Here is a 23,255-nt window from a genome sequence, read left to right as displayed (position 1 = left end):
TTTCCCTGAATGCCTTTTGCAGGGCCTGAATTTCCTCCCCTATGCTTGAAATGCAAAACTTACTTTCCTTACAGAAAATCTCTAAAACAACATGGAGTATGTTGGGAGCAGAGAGAGGACAGGCCTGTGGGGTGAGAGCATTGTGGGTTGATGAGACCTCTCACTCCCAGCTCAGCTGCTTGCAGGTGTTGGGGACTCCATAATCCCCCTGTGACTGCACTGTCTTTACTCACTTACTCACCCGTTCGGTCATCTAGCTGCTCACCCATGATCTTAGCTGGTGGGGGAAAGAGGTTTACCCAATATGGATACCCTTCCCATGGAAATCACCCTTGGTATCAGACTGCTGTACTGCCTGACGGCAAATAGAGATATATGTTGGTCCTACAAAAAGCAAAAGTTTTGGCGACTCCATACAAATTGAATGGTTTTCTGGCCTCAGTTTCAGCTCCTTGAATATTCAGGCAGCTGTGGCTAGCATGTCTCACTGCTGTGGGGCAGCCTATATCATAGGCATGCCTAAAGGCAGGCCTAGAATCAGCCTTTACGCTACACCTCCTCCAAAAGTCAGGGAGTCCTGACTGTTCTTTAGCTTCAGTTCGCATAGGCTTGGCAAAGATATACTTAAATTATGCCACCCTGTTGGAATAAAATTAACTACATTTATTAACCATATAAAAAAACCAAACAAACAAACAAAAAAAAAACCAAAACCCAAAAAACTAGAGTCATATGTTGTGCCAGAGAGAGTATTTAGCTGGGGAAAGGAAAGGAAGAACAAGAGGTGCGAGAACCACTTCACATTGATGTCACCCCAGAAAGTAATTTAATTTGCTGTTGTGAGTTTTATTAAGATTGAGCTTGGTTAGTGGTATCATTGAGAAGTCTATAAAAACAGAAGGAAGACGACACTGTTATTTTAGTAAGTGGCCCTTTCTCTTGTAAGTCTCCCTATTTCAGTATTTCAAATGTATGCTAGAATGAATTGTAATTTTAGACAAGGCAGAGCTTGGGTGAAATACAAAATCGGAGTCCTGCTTGATCCTGACCAATTTGACCATCACAATTCTTTTGACTCTTTATAAGGATGCAGTGAATCCTCCAGTCACGAAGATATTTAGTCCAGGTAACTGAAACCCATCAGCTTAAATTCTTTCTGTGCATCTGTTTCTTTAATTTTCTCCTTCCTGGCATGGGGAAGAGAAGAAATTGGTTTAAACATCTGTATTAAATTCAGTAGATTTTAGATACTCAGGATTCAGTGTCTGGGAATCATACATCGTTAAAACATTAGAAGATCATAGCAGTTGGTCTACTTTATTTTTAGAATGGGGAAGTGCTTGGGATGACTATCTAAAGACTATTGGTGTCAGTTACATCATTTCCTCCTTTAGTGAGTGTTCACAGAATTACAGCTTCAGGAAGAGGATATTTAAGTCATTTTATCCTATAATTATGAAGAGAAGATGGGTGCATGCGTACTAGCATCAACGCACAATGTCTGTGTGGCTGGAGGCAAGACAGGTACCATATCTGTTTCTGTAAAATCATTTATGTAGACATTTTTGGTTATTATTACTGGGAAAAATAATGCTGTTGTATCTAGACCAGAAGATGGTGGTGATCAAACTGTATGTTGTCGGTGGAATCTGGGCTGTTTTACCCAGAAATTAAGTAGTGATTATCCCTCTGTGATGTTGGCTCTGACACTCATTAAGAATCTCTTCACAATTCAGAGTTTGGAAAAGTTGGCTCAACAACGCACAGAAGTATGCCCCACAACCCTGTCAGGGTATGAAGTAAATGGTACTGCTGTGATTGTTATAGCAGGTGAGGACTCATAGAGTGCCTTTTTACTAGATGCATTCATAACCATTTCAGTACAACTAAATGTAATTCATTACTCACTTGAGATAGAGAATATAAAAAGCATTATGAAAATCCAAGCCAGCAAAATTCGATCTTGGCACAGATTGCTAGGTTGGTCTGTTTCCAAAAAGAACAGACAAGTTAAATTGAGAAGAGGCAGCACTATGGTTATTAAATTAGCTTTAAATCAGCCCTACTCATTTACAAATCTCTACTTAGTCCTCGCAGGGAGAAATTCACTAATCCCAACATTGCTGCTTCTGTCTGCCTGTGAGGAGAAAACTGAGCAATCATTCCGTGCCTTCTAGAGATAAACTGCTAACTAAATCAGCTGCCACTTCCCATCACCAATGCAATACTAAGCATTGCAGTGCTAAGCTTTGCCAAATCCAAAGTACTGGCTCTACAAAGGATGGAGTCAGTGTCTACACTGCATAATCTTAAGGTTTGTAAGAACATGCAGAATTGATAAAGAATCACGTTTATTATCCTGGCATGCTTGCTGTTGTCAGGGAAGGGACTAAATTATCTCTGCAGTTGGTGCATTGATGAGAATGGGCTATTACTTGCATCTCTGGTTTATGGTTGCCATAAGACAATATTACGTTTTATACAGGGTTTTGCTGTAATGTCATTACATCAATAGAAAAACAAATATTGAAGTGCTTCACTCAAAAGTTTTGCAGTGATTTCATAATGTCACATCTACTTATGCTTAGTTACATTGTGGATGTGTAAACTTTCTCTTAAGACTTCTCTCTTAACACCTGTTAAGATGTTCCCATCAGATCATGCCGTTTGCAGCACTGAGAGCAAGAGAATGAGTGCTGTGTGAACAGTGATGTTCATATGCTCGCTGTGTTTCTCTGCTTCAGGGTTTTCTTGAGTTGCATTCTTGACTCATGTAAATGACCTTGCAGCTGTCAAGGAGAAGTTTTCCCCTGGAGTGTTTCAGACATCTATCAGGAGCAGCTTTCTGAGTGCTGCCAGTTTCTGAAGAGAAGAGAGAGGCCAATGTGACATGGCTTACCCTGCCTCCACCTGCATCTGAACATCTGCGCGGTGTTAATTTTGAAGAAGATTTAACTGTGCTCATCCCAGCCTCATAGGGATTTCCAGGGGGAAGAAGGAATACTGCTTCATTCTGCAAGCCCAGCAAAAAAGGTAGTTTCTCTTGGCATAGAGAACCTGCAAATGCCACACATTCTTATGGGATTCCCCCACATTTCAAGAGAAGTCCCAAGATTTGTGGGATTCCCCAGCTCTTTCTTAGTCTAGGACTTCAATAGGAAGATGGCTGGTTATGTCATGTGCTTACTTTATGGTTCTTTTAGAGGATTTTGAAAGCTAACATTCATGACCTTTCCAAGGAGCATCTGACCTAGATTAACATTGCGTTGACACATGTCTGGTTTTGAAGAGTGGACATTTATGGTTTCAGTGGCATATCTGACTTATTAAAAGTTGAGATTGTTGCAAAACCATTAGCCTAACAGTATCTGCTTTGAGAAAGGAGGGTTCTTAGTATAATCAATGGCACAAACTTTCTGCAGAAAACATGCATGTTTTAGTGAAACCACTACAAGGAAAGATGCCGTCATAAAACACTTGTACCTCATAAATGTCAATGCATGTATTTTTTCACTTTTACTTTGAGTTTTCTTGTAAGTGGTTGCTTTAAGGTTTCCTGCTGAAGGTAACAGTTGCGCTACTACAAAGTTCGCTGTGTGCTAAAATTTGATTGATTGAACTTTGTTCAGACCTGGGCATCATTCCCAAAATGTGAGGTACATCAGAGATGGTATACTCAGTGTGCACTGGTTATTTCATGTTTTAACTCTTAACTATTAATAAACAGGTACAATAGCAGATTTAATGAAGGAGAGTCTGAAATTCATGGGTTAAGGATACTGGGGTGACTCAACAACTTGAAAGGAAACAAGCGAGCTGTGCATGGCGAGATGGTTGGGTGAGCCCATTATGTTCCTGTGGGGAACTGTCGGTAAATGGCAAACTGAAACCTCACTGAAGAATACAGCTGCTACTCAACCCGAGTGTTTCTTGAGCAGGACTGGATATTAATGTGTCAACTGGTACAGGCCAGGGCCAAGTACCAGCTTGGAGCAGTCTAAGGTGACATGGCTGGGTTAATATGAAGTCTCATGTGTCCTAGTAGGGTGCCTTGTCTTACCTGAACATCACATGCTGGTATACAGTCTTGTCACAGAATCTAAATTAAACTTTAAAGCTGTTTCTTCCCAGGATGCCCAAAGAAACAACTTGTGGCTGCCCCATCCCTGGAAGTGTTCAAGGCCAGGTTGGACGGGGCTTTGAGCAACATGGTCTAGTGGAAGGTGTCCCTGTCCATGGCAGGGGGTCGGAACCAGATGATCTTTGAAGTCTTTTCCAACCAAAACCATTCTGTGATTTGGGCCTTTTGTATTTTACAGTGGTCTTCTAGATAAGTTTCTTTTTTTTCTGTAAACAATCCCAAGTTTTATTTCTAATTCAGTCTCCCTTTCATAACTCTAAGGCAAGAGAGACAACTGGCCTTGTACATCTCCAGATTCATTTAGAAGGAATTTAACACAGTATCTGTATTATGATCCTTTTTTATTTTATTCATACACAAGGATCTTTTAGTTGTTTCCTGAGGGTTGGTACTTAAAGATGCAACATATTTAGGTAGGTCAAGTATTGCTTCTCATTCCCTCCAATCCCTCACATACCACAGCAACATTCATGAACAAGATTCCTTGGGAAAGAGCTTTCAAAAAAGTTTCATTTATTACTCTTCTGTGTTGGTCTTGTCTATCTTTTACACGTCTTTAATGTCTCATCATCAGTAGATAGTGCTTTTGGCCTGTGAGCACTAAATACTAATGATTTTTAGAAGTTTATTAACTTTTAAGCTGGCAAACAGGATTAAGAGAGTTAATAGGCTGAAAAGAGAGTTAATTGGCTGTCGAAGGAGCAGCTTCAACTTCTTAAGTTGCATCTCCATCCTTGGAGGTTTTCAGGGCTTATCTGGACTAGTTCCCAAGCAGCCTGATCCAGCTTACCTTACTTTGTGCAGGGGTTTGGAGTAGATTTCCTATGGAGGTCCTGTGTTATTCTGTGATTCTATCATGAGCTGCCCAGCAATTGAATAACTTTCTAGGAACATGTGTATCCCAGTGTTTTAATCTATTTTGTGTGGCTGTGTTACTGATATTTAATTAAACTTTTCACAGATGCATTTGATGCAAAAGGGAGTCTTGAACTTAATGTAGAAGGGAAAGAGTGCTCACAAGGGCTGGGAGAAATCTTGAGATGACTGTAATTACTTGGAAAAAACAGGAACTCTCTAGAATGAAGTCAAAAGAGGGAGAGACTTGTGTATTTGGACCATTATACATATAATGGACCATATGTGAATTATATATGTATAATCAAATGTGATGGAGAAGGAGAAATTTGCTTTACGGGGATGCAAAAGCTTTCTTTTCCAATACAACGTGGTTTTGGTTTAGGGAAGAGGGAGGGAGAAAAACTTTATATTATCCTGGGTAGCACAGTACAAGAACAGTGGGTAAGATGCAGCTTACTTAATGTCCACTATTGCATCATGACCTGCTTTTTCATCCCTTCTGGCAGTTTTCTTGCCCTTTCTCTGATTTACTCTGAGTTTGAATTAAGCACATGTTGTAACTTTAATACATGACTCTTCATTTGTTTAATGTATTCTAACATGTTGGGTGGGCTTCTCTTTTTTCTATTTTTGGGTTGTATTTTGAGAGTGTGACTTTACCTTTGTTTGGCTGTTCCTGTGGTGGTTTCTTACTTTACTGCTATTCCAGGCAATAGTAGTACTATTACAGTGATACTAATCCAGTTTCTTACAAGAGAAACCATAGGGGTGGGTGCCAGATAGTTTGTTCCAGGAGAGTAACCTTGGATTATTAGCAAGTAAAACAATGTGGTGACACTCACAATCTACCAGCAGTTCGAGAGGTGGGACTGTGTAAGACAGTGAAGAAATTGGTAGGTTACTTATTGTCAAATACATTACCTCAAAGTCATACCTGTGTTCCCTTTGAATTGTGTCCATCTATCTATTTGCCTATGTGTATTTAGGGAGGAAAAGAGAGTATTCCTGAGAATGACAGGTAAGTTAATGTGGTGGTTTTGGTCTTTGTAATGAGCTGACAGCTTGCGCTTGAGTTATTACATGGAGAATGACTGTTACAAATGCCTCATTACCACTGTTCTTGCATGAGCTCAGCTGCAACAATTCATACTTTGGTGTAAAAAAGGAAAAATGCAACAGAACTCAGTTTATGAAGGGGGAGGAAGGCAAATTTGAGTGTAGAGAGATTACCTGATCTCTTCTTTTTTTCCACAGCAGGAAAAACCCAAACTCCTGGAGCCTTTGGATTATGAAGCTGTTATCACAGAGATTGAAAAAAATATTGGGGATAACCAATTTAAGGATCTGATATTATTCCCCGATGATGACTTTTCAGTAAGTAAAAGGCAAATACGTGTTATTCTTTCTCTTAGATTTGTCTGTTCATCTTTTCTTTTGTCTTTACTGCTAGAGAGAGAGCCAGAAGTTGCCCAGGAGCTCTCTAACATTTTTTTAGTTTATGCATAATGCCTTCCTTCCTACAAAATTCACTCTGTTTTTTCATTTGTATATTAGTGAATTTACTGTTCAGGGTTAGATAAAGCTGTGCCCTGGTTTTGGCTAGGATAAAGTTAATTTTCTTCCTAGTAACTGGTACAGTGCTGTGGTTTGGATTTAGTATGAGAGTGATGTTGATAACACACGGATGTTTTAGTTGTTGCTAAGTAGCACTTACCCCAGTCAAGGACTTTTCAGTCTCATGCTCTGCCAGTGAGGAGGGGCACCAGAACCCCAAGGAGCAGAGACAGGACATCTGATCCAAACTAGCCAAAGGGGTGTTCCATACCACAGCAGGTCATGCTTGGTATAGAAACTGGGGGGAGTTGGCTGGGAGGGACTGATTGCTGCTCAGGGATGAGCTGAGTATTGGTCAGCAGGTTGTGAGGAGTTGTACTGTGCATCACTTGTCTTTATGGGGTTTTTTCCTCTCTCTCTTTTTGTTGTCTCCCTTTTCATTATTTTCTTAATTTCCATTATTAAACTGGGGAGTAAGCAAGTGGCTGCTTGGTACTTAATTGTTGGTTGGAGTTAAATCACAACAGTCCTTTTGGGTGCCCAATGTCAGTAGGTTGAGAAAACAAAAATCTGTTGTTAGAATGCATCAGAACAAATTTGTTATAAACATTTATTATATTAGTTTAATAGTCACTGGTCACAGTGTTGATTTATTTGCTCTTAAAGTTGGTGTTCTTGTTCTTAAAGTTACACCTTACTTGCAGCACATGTTCCCTGTTGTGCTGTTTATCACCCGTGGGAACTTGAAGCCCTGGTTGTTCCCAAATATATTTCAAGAACTCAGAAAACATGTTATTCCATAATGTATACTTGTCTATTTGCTCAGCACAGTGGTAGTTTGGCCAGTGCTGGAATCTCTCCCTACTGTTATAATCTAATTTAGTCGTGCTTCCGTAACTTACATCCAGTCTTTCTGATCCTGTTCTGTTTAATGTATTTGGCCACTAGAATCAGACAGCCCATGATTCTCGGCCTTCTGCTCAAAGTCAGACTTCTTAGATGGTGGCGGTATTTCCAAGCTGTGCTCTTGCTTGGAAGATTACAATCTACAATGTTAGATTGTATAAGAAAGATAAATCCAAGTGTAATTGATTTTTGTTTGGTTTTGGGATTTTCTTAAATTTTTCTCCAGTGGGGTTTGAGATCTGGCATCCTGAGTGATGGGGAGTGCAGAGTCTCCGGTGCTGAGGCAGGCCCCCATGGTGGGATGTTGACAGGCAGTGGATACCGGATCCCGCAGCTGTGGAGCTGCCTGACCTCATCCCGGGTTCCCTGGTGTTTGTCCTGGCCATCTGCAAAGAACCTGAGAACCTTGGAAGTTCAGGGCAGCCCTCCCTGCAGCAGTGATGGGGCAGCTCGGAAGGGCAGGGGCTGCCTGCCAGGGCTGGGGAGGTGTGCTGCCAGGCACAGTAAACTGGCAGATTGCCTGCATCTTATAGCAACTTCTTCAAAATTAACCCATCTCTGTAACGGATTTAGATTTTGATGAATAGGCATTCTCTAATGGAAATACATTTCAATTTGTGACCAACTGTAACTGCTATGGGAGGGCCCTTCCCATCGGCTCATGACACTGCTACTGTCCTGTGGGACTGGCTTAATCTAATCCACTGCTTTATTTTACTAAATGGCTCTATTTCCTTGGTGGCATTAACTGAGTTAATGTGCTCATGGGATTGAGAGAAGACTAAACAGAATAGATTTCCTCATCATCGTTAATTCCTTTATCCATTTTGCACATTTGTAAATTTATGAAATTGAAATTTAGCATTATAAAGCTGACTAGACATACTGTGTGCTGTCACACGGCCCTTGAGCCCCTTGATTTAGAAGAACTGAGCTCGAGTCAGTGGAGCAAATTGTCTCAGTGAAAGAAGAATCATGTCCTACTGCTTGAGACCTCTGCCTGTCAAACCATATTTTCATATCCTTACTTTCATTTCATTTTGAGCAGTTATTGGCTGGCTTTTAGTAGCTACTTCTATTGTTTCCTCTGTGTTATGCTTTGCAACTATTCTGCATAATATATTTAATTAAAAAAAACCCCAAAAAAACAATAGAAAAAAAGCAATGGAAAAAACCCCAAAAAACATTAAGGCAGATGAGAGCGGTACTTGCATTGCAGAGGTAGCCAGTACTCACAGAAGAGCAGAGGCAGTGGTGGGTAAGGTCCATATCCTTGCAGTAAACCTGTCTCGTCTCTTTGTTAACATTCTGTTGAAGTCAACTGCAGTAACAAGAGCCTATACTAGCACACAGGACTGCAGAGCTTTCATAGCAGACAGGTTTTTCAGCTCCAGCTATTTATAGCTCTGCTCCTTCCTGCTGAAATATCACCTGCGCACAAAAGTCTGGGTCAGCCATTTGATCAGAATAAGATCCACATCTGACTAAATTAAGAGGTGCTCAGGCTGGCTCTGAGTGTTATTTAATGTGATAATGCCTCAGGAAATGGTGGACATTACTGTTTAACTCCTAATGATTACAGTTGCTTCAGACTTTGTGACTCAGTGTTGATGCAGCCTCAGTTTGGACCTGTGTGTTAGCACATCCTATGAGCAAGAGCCTCTTTGGAATGAAAACCCACCAAAAGAATTAGCTGAGGTAGTGAGCATAAGAGAAAATTCTGCTTTTAATAATGATTTCCCATTTCTGGATCTGTAGTGTTCACCACATGCATCAGATATGGGTCAATTATCATCATAGCTGCTGTGCTGTTTGGTCTTCTGTTTCAGTCCAGAATTGCTTTCTCTCTCTGGATGTCATTTAAAGAGAATGCAGTTATTCTTACAAGATTGTTGTTTGTCATTTCCAACATCTTATGAGAAGTCTATGGAACAGCAAAGAATCAGTCTGAACCTGGTAGACTGTGTTCCTCCATTTCCCTGCATTTCAACAGAAGAATACAGGGCATACACATGCAAAGGTGCATTCTCTGGTTTTAGTCCAGCTGGAGAAAAGATGCTTCACTTTTTTGTTACTGTGCTTAATAATCCTTTAAAAAAAACAAAACTGTGTAATTGTATAAATGTGGCTGAATGCCTGAGTTGAACCTGCAGTAGAAATGATACTGCATTGCCTAAATTTAGGACTGGCGTAAGATGGCAAAGCTTTTGTGTAATGTAAAACCTATTGAAATTCAGTGCTCCTGGCTCTTCTGGGCTTTTGAAAGCCCACCCAGGTGCCTTCCAAGTATCATAGAGGTCTTAGAGGAGGGGCTGGATCGTACAGTGCTGATGCTCTTCATCACTACAGGTGTGACTGTTTACAGGCTCTTTTTTTTAGATCTGAACAAGCCAGAATATCCCTGTTTTTCAGGTCATGAAACCTCAGCCTTCTAGATGTTGTGCAGAGACAAAAGTTGTTCATTTAGATATAGAAGTTCACAACAGAAACAGATGAATCTTTGAGGGGAGAGGGTAAATGTGGGCAACAGCACTGCCTCTTCACATCAAACAGAGCATGTGTGCCATAGGAGCAACTCGAAGTGCAGGACTTAGAGCCTCCTTGGAAATAACCCTCTAAATCTGACTTACTTCTAAGATCAAAAGTTACAGTGGTGAGATCATGGATTATTTTCAATAGCACATGACTTGTCTCCCATTTTCCTATGTGATAGGCTGTGTCTGCTCATCCTTAGAGGAGCAGAAATGGAGTCCATTGTTCCCAGGACTAATGTGATATGGGTATGCTTGAAGTGCAAGTTCACATCGGCTGGCAGGAGCAGGAAAGCAAGAGGTATCTAGACAGAGGGATGCACTCCAGCTTTTTAAATAGAGAGAGCTAATGCAGCAAACCAAGCACTGCGTGGGTAAAGCATAGCCTCTCACACTGAATGTGATTCAGGGAATGTTGGGGCAAAATCTGTCCTTTCAGTGTGCTCTTGCTTTCCTTTCCCTTTCCCCCCCTGCCCCACACGTACCCCCTCAGTGAGGTCTGTGCTGGGACAGCCGACAGCAGCCTCTCAATGCCCCGTATAGTGACAGCATTTGCACAGTGGTATTTGTACAGCAAAGTTGCATCTTATCCTGCTGTTTAATTTGATGGACTAACTCATTATAATTTTTGGTAATCTTAAATAAATCTGTTTACTTGGATGAAATGGGGCTGAGCAGCTTTTCTTTAGAGAGATTTAATCTAAGCATTAACATACAGGAACATTTCTGCCCATGTGTGGTTAGCTCTCTTAGAAGGTCTGCCTTTTCAGGAAGTAAATATAATAATTTTTGATGCATCCGTCTAAAGACTTTACCACTGGTAACATGCTTTCAGACTAAAAGCTATTAGAACAGATTTAGGGTGAAAATATTTGAAATGGCTAATGGAGTTTGAGCTCCATTTTCAAATACGAAACTAGCTGTGTCAGTGGGAAGTAGACACTGCCTAAAAATGTTATTCCTAATCAATCCTTGATAAGGAGCAATATTAACTTGTGGCTTTCACTGTAGAAAGTGGATGTAGCAAGAGAGGGTGCTTAATTAAATTGCACCTTATAACTAATGGAACACCTGGGGGCAACAGTTTATGGAAATGAGACAGCCTGGCTGAATGCCACAAATTATTGTTGATACAGGATACATATATAAAATAGATTAAAAATAATTCAGAAGAATTATGGAATTTAATATTTTAACATGATATCTGCATTGTTTGGTTATCACAGTTTGCATGCACAAATGAGAAGATAGTTGGCCTCTGATTAACAGACAATTGCTATGATTGCCTAAATGTTAGAATTCTAATTATGCTTCATTCAAAGCACACTTGTAAATGCTGAATTCTGTAAATAAAATACTTTTTTTTTTTTAAATGACCCTTTCAGAAACACTTCGTCTGTTGTTGAAATTCACTTGTTTTCTGAAGTAAGAAGATTTTGGTGAATACGTGCAATTTCTGATCAGTCTTTAAGAGCATTTAACTTTGGAAGTAATCAGTTATGAACAGGAAGTGTTTTTGTGGCCAAGCTTTCGCAGCTAAGTGGTTGAACATAACTAATTCTGAGAAGGGAAGTGCTTTGTAGTTTTTAAAACAAGTTTAAATATAACAATACACAAAATTTTCAATGTCCCAATTCTACGTATATAAACCTGTGATATTGTTTGGCAAAGTCTGCAAACATGGCATGCCCAGTATTACCCGATCTCTCCATTTTGCACAGCTGTGTTTCTTCCAACAGCACTCTTGTTGAGAAGAAAAGGGGGGGAGCATATGAGAGGTGCAACAGTGAGCTTGAGTTACATGTCCTGTTCAGCTACAGTCTTTTTAACAAGTTGCGTAAGGGAAGGGGAGACACAATGAGCGCATTAAAGCAAATGTTATCTGGTTTGGTCAGTGTGTTGATACCGGTTGACAAGAGGTGTTCTATTAGATAAAAAAATTTGACTTACTGTATGTCTTAACTAAAAAAAAAAAAAGAAAATACTGAAAATTATCTGCTGCGTAATACCTGGGCCAGATAAGTTTTGTTATGGGCAAATGGAAAAGCTTGTTGGTCTCTCTGCAGCTTAGTCACCAACCTGACGAGGTCGAAGTGAGGTACAGAATGCATCGCATGTCTCTTCTCTTGTGGTCTCCCACTCTGCCTTAGTCTGGAAAGAGCAGCTGATCTTCAGCAGTGGTGATATCACGGAAGAACTGTGTGCGTGCTTTGTGGCTGCTACTACTGGCACAGAAGAGCTCCATATGATGGACCTCAGGGCATCCATGGGTTTTTAGCTGTGTTCAGGGATTAAGTCATCTTGGGATTGCGTAATAAAAAGGACATGAAATGTCACGTATGCATGAAGTAAAAGTAATGAAGCATGTTTCAGAGACTGTGGGTACTGCTGGGAACTCCCTAAACAACCAAGGATTCAGACATCTTCACTATTACTAAATGTAGTCTGAAAATTCATACTTCTCCATCTGCTGTGTCTTTTACTCATAGACTAAATGATGATGTAAATTTCCAGTGCATGCAGGCTTTGGTGGTACATCTGGGTGGAGACCAGGAACCTGCATTTAGGAAACTGCATTTAGTTTTTCAGAACAACAGGGGGATTTTCACTTTATGGTGTCTAAAAGGCACCATCATTATTATTTGTGAGAGCCAAAGAGTTTTAATCATGTCGTATTTTGAGCTATCTAGATGAAACAGGAAAAGTTTGGGAAATTCCATGACATTTACATCTGCCTGAGTGGTACATGCCTTTCTTTCATAATTACTTATATGGAAAGTGATGGTCTGTGTAAGCTGTAAGGAAAATTGCAGTCGGTAATAGCCATGTGGTCAGTAATAGTCACATAGAGTCTGGGTGCTTCAATTTGTAGAGAAAAAGCATCACTTTCTAGTCTGAGACTGGGGACTGGAAGAAGATCCTCCAGGGGCACAGTAGATAGTGTAGGCCGCTTCATGATACTAGTAAGCAGTTGTTCTTCATACTAAACCAGTCATATGTCATTCACACTCCAGAAATTGTGTCCTTTTCTGTAATGGAAGAGAAAATAAGCTTGGGAGATGAGATTCGTCTTGGTTTCAGTCCTTTGTTGTCTTGAGTGGTGGAGTTACTCCATTATAACTAAGAGCAGTCCAGAGCAACCTGGACTGCTGGGTTTTGGCTTTGTTTTCCCCTCTTTTAGCAGAGAAAATGAGTGGTCCAGATCTGTGGATTAATTCAGTATAACCCAAAGCTTTCTCTTGTGTGACTTTTGCAAAGTGGCTGCTGTGCCTGACATCAGCATGGAGGTCCTGGGTCACAAAGAGGAGCACTGCTGGTGGCCCTGGCCTCTCGTTGGCCTGGTGAGAACTAAGGGAAGCTTGGCTCCTTGTGGAGACCTTCTGGAGATGCACTTCTCTGTGTGGCTTCCTGCTGTGGGGCCCAACAAGCCAGCTCAGTGCTTTCAAAAAAAAAAAAACCAAAAACCAAATGCTTACTTTGTGCAATGTCTGTTGAGTCTGAAAGGAGGTTGCAGAAAGTGTCAGGAGTCCCATGTCAATCCTGCTCTGCTGCCTGCACCCACTGATGGAAATGCCCCATTGAGAAGCTGTTGCCTGATTCCACTTGCTTTCTGACGATCGAGCTGTCCTGTGGCAGTCCTTCTGCAGTGTATTTGGAGTACTCGCTGCTCCTCTATTCTCCTTCCAGAAGAGCCAAAGCTTTCAGTACTGTTTCCACATTCCTTGCTGAAAAAGGCATGTGGTACAGAAGGGAAGTGGTGGAAGCAAGTAACAGTGTTGGATTTGGCCTGTATTTCTGGGAGAGGATGTAAGAAAGACTTGATGACTTTTTTTATCAGAAACCTCAGAGACTGAAGCAAGTTTGCTTGGAACAACTTTGTTCCCAGAGATCTTTTCAAACACTGTTCTTGTTTGTGATTAATGCTTTAGCTGATAATATTGAATAGCATGTGTGGGCAGGAGCTGGGTTGTAGTTGTTGGTATGCATGTGTATTGGCTGCATGACAAATTGAAAAATGCAAGCCATGATAATAAGTTTCTTAACCTTTTCATGAGACAAAACTGCTGTTCTGTCACTCTGACTAATTTTCTTTTTTTTTGTTGTTGTTTATTGTCAGACAGACACAATTTCACTGGAAATCAGGACGCTGTATCCTTCTGTACCTGAAGATGCAGAACAAAAAGCAGAAAATTTATTTGTTAAAGAGGTAAATATCTAGTGTGTGTATCCTTTAATTTTAAATAAAACCAAGGGTTTGGGGGAGGCTTGCTGTGATTAAAATGAGCATCTTTTTTCTTTCAATATTGTGTAGGTGATTTGAACCAGGTTTGAATTTTGAGGCCAGAAGGAGGGGGAGAGTTAACAGCATGTCTGCAGGTGCCTATTCTGAGATGTTTGTATCTAGAAAAATTGCTAATGCAATGAATCAGCCTTTCATTCTACTGTTTTCCAGCTGCATTCCCTGTCACTAGTAGTCCACTGATACTGATGTTGGTATTTTTACATGAATGCTCATCACTGGTGATCTGAATATGCTTTGCACTTTGCAAATAGTGATATCTGTCCAAAAAAAAGATAACTATTTAACACTGGCTTAAACTGTTAGTTATTACAGCGTATGTATCTGAGCTACCTGTATAGCTATCTGAGGAGTAGTTTCACTGAAGGATGCATAGGGGTTTATATTTATTGTCAGTATTTAGTCTATTCTACCTTCATAGTATAAAGTCAAGCGAAGTTCTTCCACAGCAGTTAGACCCCACCAGGAGTGATTAATTGCTCTACCTTTAAAAAAAAACAAACCCCAACCTATAGTTGTATTGTTTCCATCCCTAATCTGAGATTGTAGAAGTTTGTTCTTCCTTCTACCTCAGGGATATTTCATGTTGTCACTGGTTTTATCACTTGGAAGGACATTGGAGGTGCTGACTGCACTGTTCAAAGAAATTTACTTTAGATGGCTCCCTGAACCTTCCCCATCTTTCACTACAGATATAAAGTATAGCTCATCATTTGCATTAACAAAACAGATTTATGAAAACAAATTTTAAGCCAGCTTCTATAAGGGATTTAATTCCAAGCACTTATAATTAGCCCATAATATGTGTGTTCTCTGCCTTGTTTGTTTGTTTGTTTTCCACAGATTGGGGCTTTTCACACCTGACTCTCTGATTTGAATGAGTTATTTCATTCGTATGCATTTTAACTGTAAGATAATTTTGCAGACAAACACAGGGATTAGGAAAAATAAAATCCAAGATTAGGCAGAAATGTAGCTGTTGAATGGTGTGCAACATGACATTTTACAGGCTGGCCTTATTTCTCTCCAGCAGGTCTAGAAAGAGCAATAACAACTTACTGGCAGCTCAAATTGCCTGAACTTTGCCATCTTTCTTAATCTGACAGTAGGGTTAAAAGATAACGTAGCCTGTGGAATTACTTACCTTCCCAGAAGCCTCACTGCCCTTTCAGCACTTTGGGGTCTGCTTTTTATTTTAAGGTTCCACATGTTGCAAGGCCAGCACTGTGCTCATGGCTTTTCAGAGAAAGTAGTGGGTCTAAAAATGGAACATAGTGCACAGTGTCTGGGAATCTTTACATCTGAGTACTCCAAGGGGATGCTAATGACAGCCTGGTAAAATACATATTGAGTACATCTATTAGCTTTCTCCGTGATACAAGTGAGCCAAAGGGGGGGGGAGAGAGGAGCAAAGCAGTGGAAAAAACAGTACTACAGAATTCAGCCTGTGCATGGAATAGTAGCAGGATAAGACCCTCTTTTAAAGTAGTAATGCATATGTTTCACTTTGCCACAAAGCCAAAAGCTATATATAAAATAAATTAACATTCAGGAAGAGGATGGTTTCTAATCCAAAATTAAGTAAAACTGAGCATGGGGTGCTCTGAAGATCTGACTGTAGTCCATTCCAGCAATTGCACAAACCTGTACTGACCCAGCAGAAGTCTGTTGTGTTCCAGGCTGGTGTTCAGAACTTCTGGATAGCTGTGCAGGAGTTGAGTTTGCTTCTTTTTTGGAGCTGTGAAAAAGCAAACACTTTACTCAGTGAAGGAATCTTCTCTTTTTTCAAATATACTGTAGTTTCGTGAACAATGAAGGCATCTGTTTTCTACCTACTTGACTATCTGTTGATCAGCTGGACTTATTCTAACCCAGGATCAAATGCCTAATTCCTGATTAGACTGTTGGGGAAGCTGTATAAAGGCAATGTACAGCTTCATCACGCTGAAGCCATTTTGGTGTTCCCCATTAGAGATAATGGCTATCTCTGACCTTTAGTGTATATTACACTATCTCAGTACTTTAGAAAGTTGCAACATGAAAACATGGAGCAAGTAAGTTAATTAAAAAGGAAGGGTCTGCTGTTGAAGGTAAAACTAATTGTCTTCATATGGCACAGTGTGAGAACATGGTCCTGAAACTATTTCAAGAGCTCAGATCCATGATCATCTGTCTCATCCTTCTGGGCATTTGGTGGTTTTCACATGATCTTGACTATAAGTTACTGCAAGGTCATTTACAAGGGTTGTCAGAAGTCTGTGATAATGTCTTAAACTCCTGTCTGTCTCTTCCAGGGTGTTTGTTTCCTACTGGTGACAGTAGGAAGGGTTTACTTCCACCTCTAGCTCTTCCACTACTGGAGTCTTTCAAGGATCAGTTGGTTTTTGGTTCCCCCCCCCCCAGTCTTTACCAAAATCCTTATATATGACAGCCTGGGGATTTGATCAGATTCCCTTTGCTCAAGGGATCATAAAGGGTATTTACAGGCGTGGCAGGATGACTTGATTGCCCATGCACCTGCAGCAGCAGTTTATGGATGCAAAAGAGCTGACAAGCCAGATGAAGAAAGATGAGGCTGATATTGCTGAGGAAAGGTTTCAGTATGGATAGCATTTGATGCTGTCCACTTGCAGTGGAAGATCTGTGCTACTTCAATTCTCTTAATACTGCTTTTAAATTCCTCAGTAAACAAAAACTTTTACTGTTGGTGATGTTCAGATACTACAGTAATGGGTGAGGCAGAAGAATTTACTGTAAGATATCCAACCTTCTCCTTTCTGATGAAACTGTAAAATGAAAATTAAAAAAAAATAAAACTCAGGTGACTTGAATAAATAAATATCCCCTTGATAACTAAATATTTTCTGGAGGATGCAAAGAGAATAAATATTTTACGTTTCGTGAGTGATCAGTATCTGAGTCCTTTTATTGATTTTTACCTAATTATTAGGTATATTCAAAAGGCAGTGGTTTCTGAATTGATCATTCCTATATCTGTAGTCATTTTAGGACTTTTTCCTTGTGGATTTTTCCGCCTTAACTTTTCTTAGGCAGGAGGCACTCAAGTAACTAAATTAGGTTCCAAGAAAGGAGACGTTTCCAGAAACCTATAAAGCCACAATAAAATTGTCTTCAGTGTTTATTTTTCCCAAGTATTCCTGACTTCCTTGAATTCTGTAATGTACTGTGCTGTTTCCTCCCAGATTCTGCATTTTCTCACTTCTCACAATCTGTTGGATGTATTTATGACAGTCAGCATTGTCCTCATGGTCCATAATTTTGACAAATAGAAACATTCACTCCACCAGGAACAAAATAGAATTCTCCCTTTTAGACAGTGAAAACATTCCTGGTGTTACCTTTTGAAAACCTTTATTCCTGAATACGCGGATCAAATGGCATTCCTTGGGATTTTTCGAAAATTTCCTTTGGAAATATAAGGGGATAGTGCGTTTTGCAAGTCAAAGCTCTATTTAGTTTGAGGAACTCTAAGCTATCAAACTGAAACATACTTAATCCCATACTGATTTGCTTCAAGTCAGTGTTTTCAGAAAGCATGCATGCATATGCACACACATGCATGCTGTTTGTATGTGTGAATGAAATTTTAGGTATATATGAAAAGAATCCAGAAAGTAAATAAATAGTAGGTGTCAAGTATCCTTTCTTAAATGAGTTTAAGTCAGATGATACCTCAAAAACTGCTAGGTGGTACTTGGGTATGCTTTTGCGAAGCATGTTTGCAGAAGGGCTGGCCCTGGGGATAAGCAGGGCTGTGCCGGGAGCTGTGCCAGGACAAAAGGAGGAAGCTTCCCTATTTTATGCAGCATAATTGTGGAAAATAAGCCCAGAGGAGCCTTTGAGAACTGTCTCATCCCTCCCTCCCACATAGACCAGGTACTTCCTGACCCATCCTTTTTGCTTCAGGCATCTGATCCGGTGGCAGTGGATACTACAGGAAGGGCTCTTTTGGAGACCTGCTTGCAACGGCCTTGGATCCAAGCTGATCCAAGGGCCATCACTGGTGATCTCATCCATATTTTAGCAAAGGTTGTGGAGCAAATGTTGCATTCTTAAAATCAAGTGCTGTCATCATTGTGCTGTGCACTTCTTCCTGGTTGCTGAGGTAGATTGCCTGCTCTGGTGCAGTTGAGCTGATTTGGGGGTTGTTAGTGTAATCAAAGGGCCAACTTGCATAGATGCAAGTCAGGCCTGTCTCCTTCAGAAATCTGCTGACGCTCAAGCTGTCTTTGAGCACTCATAGCTTTAAAAGTCATTGTAGAGCCAATTGCTTCTTTCAAATTACAGACATCTAGACAGTTGTCGTCTTAGCAACCTGCTGGAAAAAGCATGGGAACAGAGGCCAGTTATTAATGGCATGTGTGACCTCATTGTGTCTTCTGTGTGACATCTGGCATCTGCCGTCACATCAAGTAAGGGAGCCTGAGGTAAACCAGGAATGGAGTATACTAACAGCACTCTGCACATGCAGCATTGCTTAAACCTGTTTAGTGACTCTATATTTGATGTCAAATGTTTTCACTTGTGGAAATGACACTTAAGAAGTGTCTTCAGGGTAAGAACCATGAAGGGCTTGCTGGGGATAGAGCTGTTGAGACTGAGCTTTCCTGCACCCCAGTGTTGGCTCCTTTTCATTTGTAGGTGTAATTGTACTTCTTAGAGCAGTAGGGACCATGCTGGGTGAAAAACACTACATCAGAATGAAATAACAGTGTAAAAATATTGAAATTTCATTTGATGTATGATGTAGTTCCATTTTTTCTGCTTGAAAATTCATATTCCACATGAATAGTGCAGTATTCATGTGGACGCCTCTTAACCTCCCTGTATAGATCTTCTAGATACAAAAGTTGGGGTTGTCACTTGTATTAAGTCTTTAGAGCCCTCACCATTCATTTGGGGGGATTTTTTTATTTGAGATTTTGCAGGTTGTGCCTACAGGATCTGTAAGTAATTATTAAACATGACTTTTGTTAATCATAATGTCAAAAGAGCCACAGCCTCCTGTGCGACTACTGAAAGTGGTTTTGCGTCCATTCAGTTGATTTCTGAGGCTTTTTTATTTATTGGCTAATCTGCATTGCTCTTACTTATTTCAAAGTCAAATTAAAATTAAAAACGTTTTATTATTGCTCATCACAGTGTAGATCTTCCCAACTGCAAAATCTAAGTGCTTCCAGTACTTTAAAGAACTGTAGTGTCAGGACAACAACATATGTTATTTAAAAGACAGTGGGTCTTTTGGTAGCACAAAAGGTAAATTCTCTTTTAATACTTCAAAATAGTAGTCTGGTTTAATGCTTTGGTTTGTTACACTGCTCTGTCACAGGACTCTACTGTATGAATGAACTGTGGTAATTTGGAAACCTCTTTGAGAGCCCCAGAATGAAGGTCCAGGTTGCCAGCAGCTAATCATGACGTTGCCGTGCTTGTTGCAGGTGTAAGGTAGCAGGAGTAGGCCTGGGTGGAGGGCTGAATTTGAAACCAAGGTGATCACACCACCTTCCCAAATCCCCACATGCTGCTTTTGGTTGTTGCAGCAGAGGTGGCGGGAGGGAGAAGCAGTTGGGAAGGCTTCATGAGCAGTGCCATGCATGTTCCCAGTCATGGGGCAGAGCACTGGGCCATCTCTGCAGCTTCCTCTTTAGTGCTATGGCCACATCCAGCTCTGGAAGGTCTTCACTTTCTGTTTCCAAGCTCTTGCATCTGCTTGCCCTTCCCAGTTCAGTATCTCCTGTTTTCCACCTCAGAAATAGCTGCTCTTCAAGGCTGAGAGGGGAGGCAGGATTGCACTGTGCATGCAGCTTCTCTGCAAGAGGCCCAGTTGTTCCACTAATTACTTTTATCATATGTGTGTCTGTATTTCGAAAGACCATGTACATAGTGTTATCTTAGAGAGAATATAAGCAGGGAGTTACTTTCACATGTTTCAAGGTGTTTGTTTCAATTGTGTTTCTTTCACTTCCCATTCTTTTTTTCTTTCTTCCTTTCCTCACCCCCCTACACCAAGGGTCATTTGCATTGCAGCGTAAATCTTTAAGTGCCTCTCTCACTGGTAGCCATCATACTGTCATCACCAGAATCCAGAGCTAAGAAGTTATAGGTGGAAAAAGTTTGTAGGATTGTCTTTCTCTCTGAGGAAATATTAGGCCAGCTGGGCAACAAGAGAAAAGAAATGACCTGAATGTGATGGGGCCCTAGGGAATGGGCTGTGCAGCCTGCCTGGTCAATAATGCAGTAGGAAAGTTCATGTAAACGTGTGCCAACCCTCCCACGTCCCAAAGCTTCCATTTCTCCGTCTATATTTTTCCTCCCCCATAGTCCACTTGAGCTCAACAGCCCCTGCACTGGTGCCTCTGATCTTTGCCAGGAATAGTAGGATACAGCTCTGGCCCCTTGATGAAATCTCTGCCTCTAGAAAGGTTTTTCTTGCTCCTCAAATCGGGTTCACAGGTATTTTTCCTCATTGCTAAGATTCAATTTCCAATAATAATTTCCAATTAAGAAAAAATAAAATCTGTAGAAGTCAGTACAGTCAGTAGAAGTATTTGATTTTTAGTTGGGATAGTCTGAAGAGAAAAAAACAAAGAAAGAAAGTAGATCTAGTTTACAGTGGATAGCCACAAAAAGCTAGTTCAAGAACAGCGTTAGCTGTTGCTCTGAATTGGCATGCCTTTTGTATATTTACCGAGTGATACTTGAATGTGCTGCTCGTCCCTTCTGATTTTTATTTTTATTAGCTTTTTCTTGGAGGAGCACAATAAACCTTTATAGTTACAAGCTAAAATACTGTGGCCTGCTCTATATGTTATTCACAGCTGCGTTTTTTAACACATCAGCCTATAATATTTGCAATAAAAGCCTGCGTTGAGAATTCTCTGTGGGCTTTAATTGCATCTGTTAAGTAGAATACTTAGTAATGAAAGTACCACAGGGAAAAAGTGGTCCTTTCTGTAGAAGACTCAGTTTGCCAAGTAGAAGGCTAGTGAAGTGTGAATGGGAGGGTCTGTGCTCATCCTCGCAATGTTCAATGAATGAGTTTTTCATTGGATCATGTGGAACAGCATGTATGTTGCTTTTGTAAGAGTATTCTTGTAGCCCAGGTGACTATCAAATAGTTTTAACTAAACCTTAGGTCATAAAAATAGAAAAGTGACCAAGTCATTCTATAAAGATTCGCAAAACAGATTGTGTTTTGGCTGTGGGGTTTTTTTCGCTATTCAAAGGCAAAGTGCAAACAATGTTGGAGTAGTGTAGGAACTTGGTTGTCACGGGAAGGCTTTGGACCTGACCCTGCAGAGTACAGAGTTAGTTATAATGCTGTACTATTATGTTCATTCTCAGAGCATATGTGATTATTTTATGTTGTCTAATGGGCACACTTTATTCTGCATCCTATAAGATAATGCGGGCTTGTGTCAGACCAGAAAGTAGATCCTAGATCCACATCAATGTGTTTAGTGCAGACTGTTCAGTTTAGTGTCAGGGTGGGAGAGAACTGCCTGTAAAAGTGCATTTTCTTCATGGCCGCCTTTTTCATACTCTAAAACAAATAAAGACTGTTACTACCTAAATTAATTTGTGGGTGCATGTTCTGCATGTTTTACACAAGATTTAGAAAAGGGATTTGTTAAGCCAGTGCTGAGTACTTTTAGAAAGCACCACCTTTAAGTTTTCAGCCCATCTCATGTTTTGCTCCAGCAGCCTGATAATACTCACTCTCTCCCTCTGAAGCAGAGACTGCTGTGCAATCAATGACTCTTTCGGGAGTTTTGGAAGCAGCGGCTGGCAGGGAAGAGAGGGAATACTCCCAGTATGGTCAAAGGAGTACTAACTTACCCTGTTCCTTTGTTGCCTTTTCTTCCACTTTCTCCACATAGTTTTGGGGTTTTAAATATCCTTATTTTATCCTTTATTCCATTCTCTTTGTCTCCTGGAGTCTCATCCTTCCCATGCCTTTCCGTGAGACTGTCTTTCCTGTTCCCACCTACGATTCGTTTCAATGCTACTGCTTCTTTCTTTACTTTAGATCTCTGCCATTTTCCTTCCTGATGTGCCTTCTTTCTCTATGGGAACACCTTCTACTGTTAGGTTTTAGGCTCGATCTCTCTCTTTCTTCCATCTCGCATGGGCTCGTGCAAATGTCCAGGTGGAGTGTGAGGACAAAATAATACAATACTGGGGGCAAATTTTTCAGTGTACTATACAAGTACCAGTTTGCATTTTACACTTTGTAGAAAGCATCACTGGAAATTCTGTTGTTGTGGTGTTGTAGATGTGAACCTTATCAATAACTGTACGTATTTTTTGTGAATCTTGTTGCCTTTAAAAATGTCATGTTGTGTTTGATTGCATTGATAAAAGTTCTGCATTGTGTAAATTGCAGTTATTCTGGTCTATTTGACAGCATAGACAAGTCCTTCAGTATAGTCTTTGTTCAGATCTGTTCACTTATTTAAGGGAGATTGGTATATTAAGAACAATTTCAAAAGGTGAATGCAAAACCAGCAAGAAGTTTTTTAGAAAATAAGAACTGCATGGAGATGATGAGATGACTGGGCAAATTCAGTGTGGAAGAGAAAATGAGAGAAATGATAGTGCTATTAACATATTCCTGAATATTGTTAGGAGGTTAAGTATCAATTGTTAAGGTCAGAACAAGAAGTAGAGAGCTTGTGCTGCAACAAGGGGGAATAAAAGGAGTAGGGCAAATGTATTTGCAATGGAAGGCATAGGTAATGAAACAGGATGCAAAGCAAAAATGTATAATTAATGTCCATAGAGAAAGTCAGGCCTAAACTAGGTAGCGTCTTCTGAAGCAGTAGCGATATAATTTAATGATTATTCCTATAGAGAAGATGAGAATCGATAAAGCATGTTAAATTGTATCAGTCCCCTCCTCCGTCATATGTGATTCACTGCATTTGATTTAAAAGGGAAATTG

The 23,255-nt window shown here is 40.4% G+C and overlaps 1 protein-coding gene across 10 annotated transcripts in view; it reads left to right on the top strand.

Annotated features, from left to right (window-relative positions):
- DOCK10 (dedicator of cytokinesis 10) overlaps positions 1-23,255 on the top strand; it is a 160,975-nt gene that overhangs the window by 56,339 nt on the left and 81,381 nt on the right. For all 10 annotated transcript variants that reach the window (XM_030494631.1, XM_030494626.1, XM_030494625.1 and 7 more), the window contains exons 2-3: positions 6,254-6,373; positions 14,108-14,197. In XM_030494631.1, the coding sequence (XP_030350491.1) occupies positions 6,254-6,373; positions 14,108-14,197 (210 nt within the window). The remainder of the gene's footprint in view (positions 1-6,253; positions 6,374-14,107; positions 14,198-23,255) is intronic.

Source organism: Strigops habroptila, chromosome 8 (genome assembly GCF_004027225.2).
Source record: "Strigops habroptila isolate Jane chromosome 8, bStrHab1.2.pri, whole genome shotgun sequence".
NCBI classification, from domain to species: Eukaryota; Metazoa; Chordata; class Aves; order Psittaciformes; family Psittacidae; genus Strigops; species Strigops habroptila.
The sequence above is the reverse complement of the archived record's forward strand: the minus strand, read 5'-3'. Positions and strand labels throughout refer to the sequence as shown.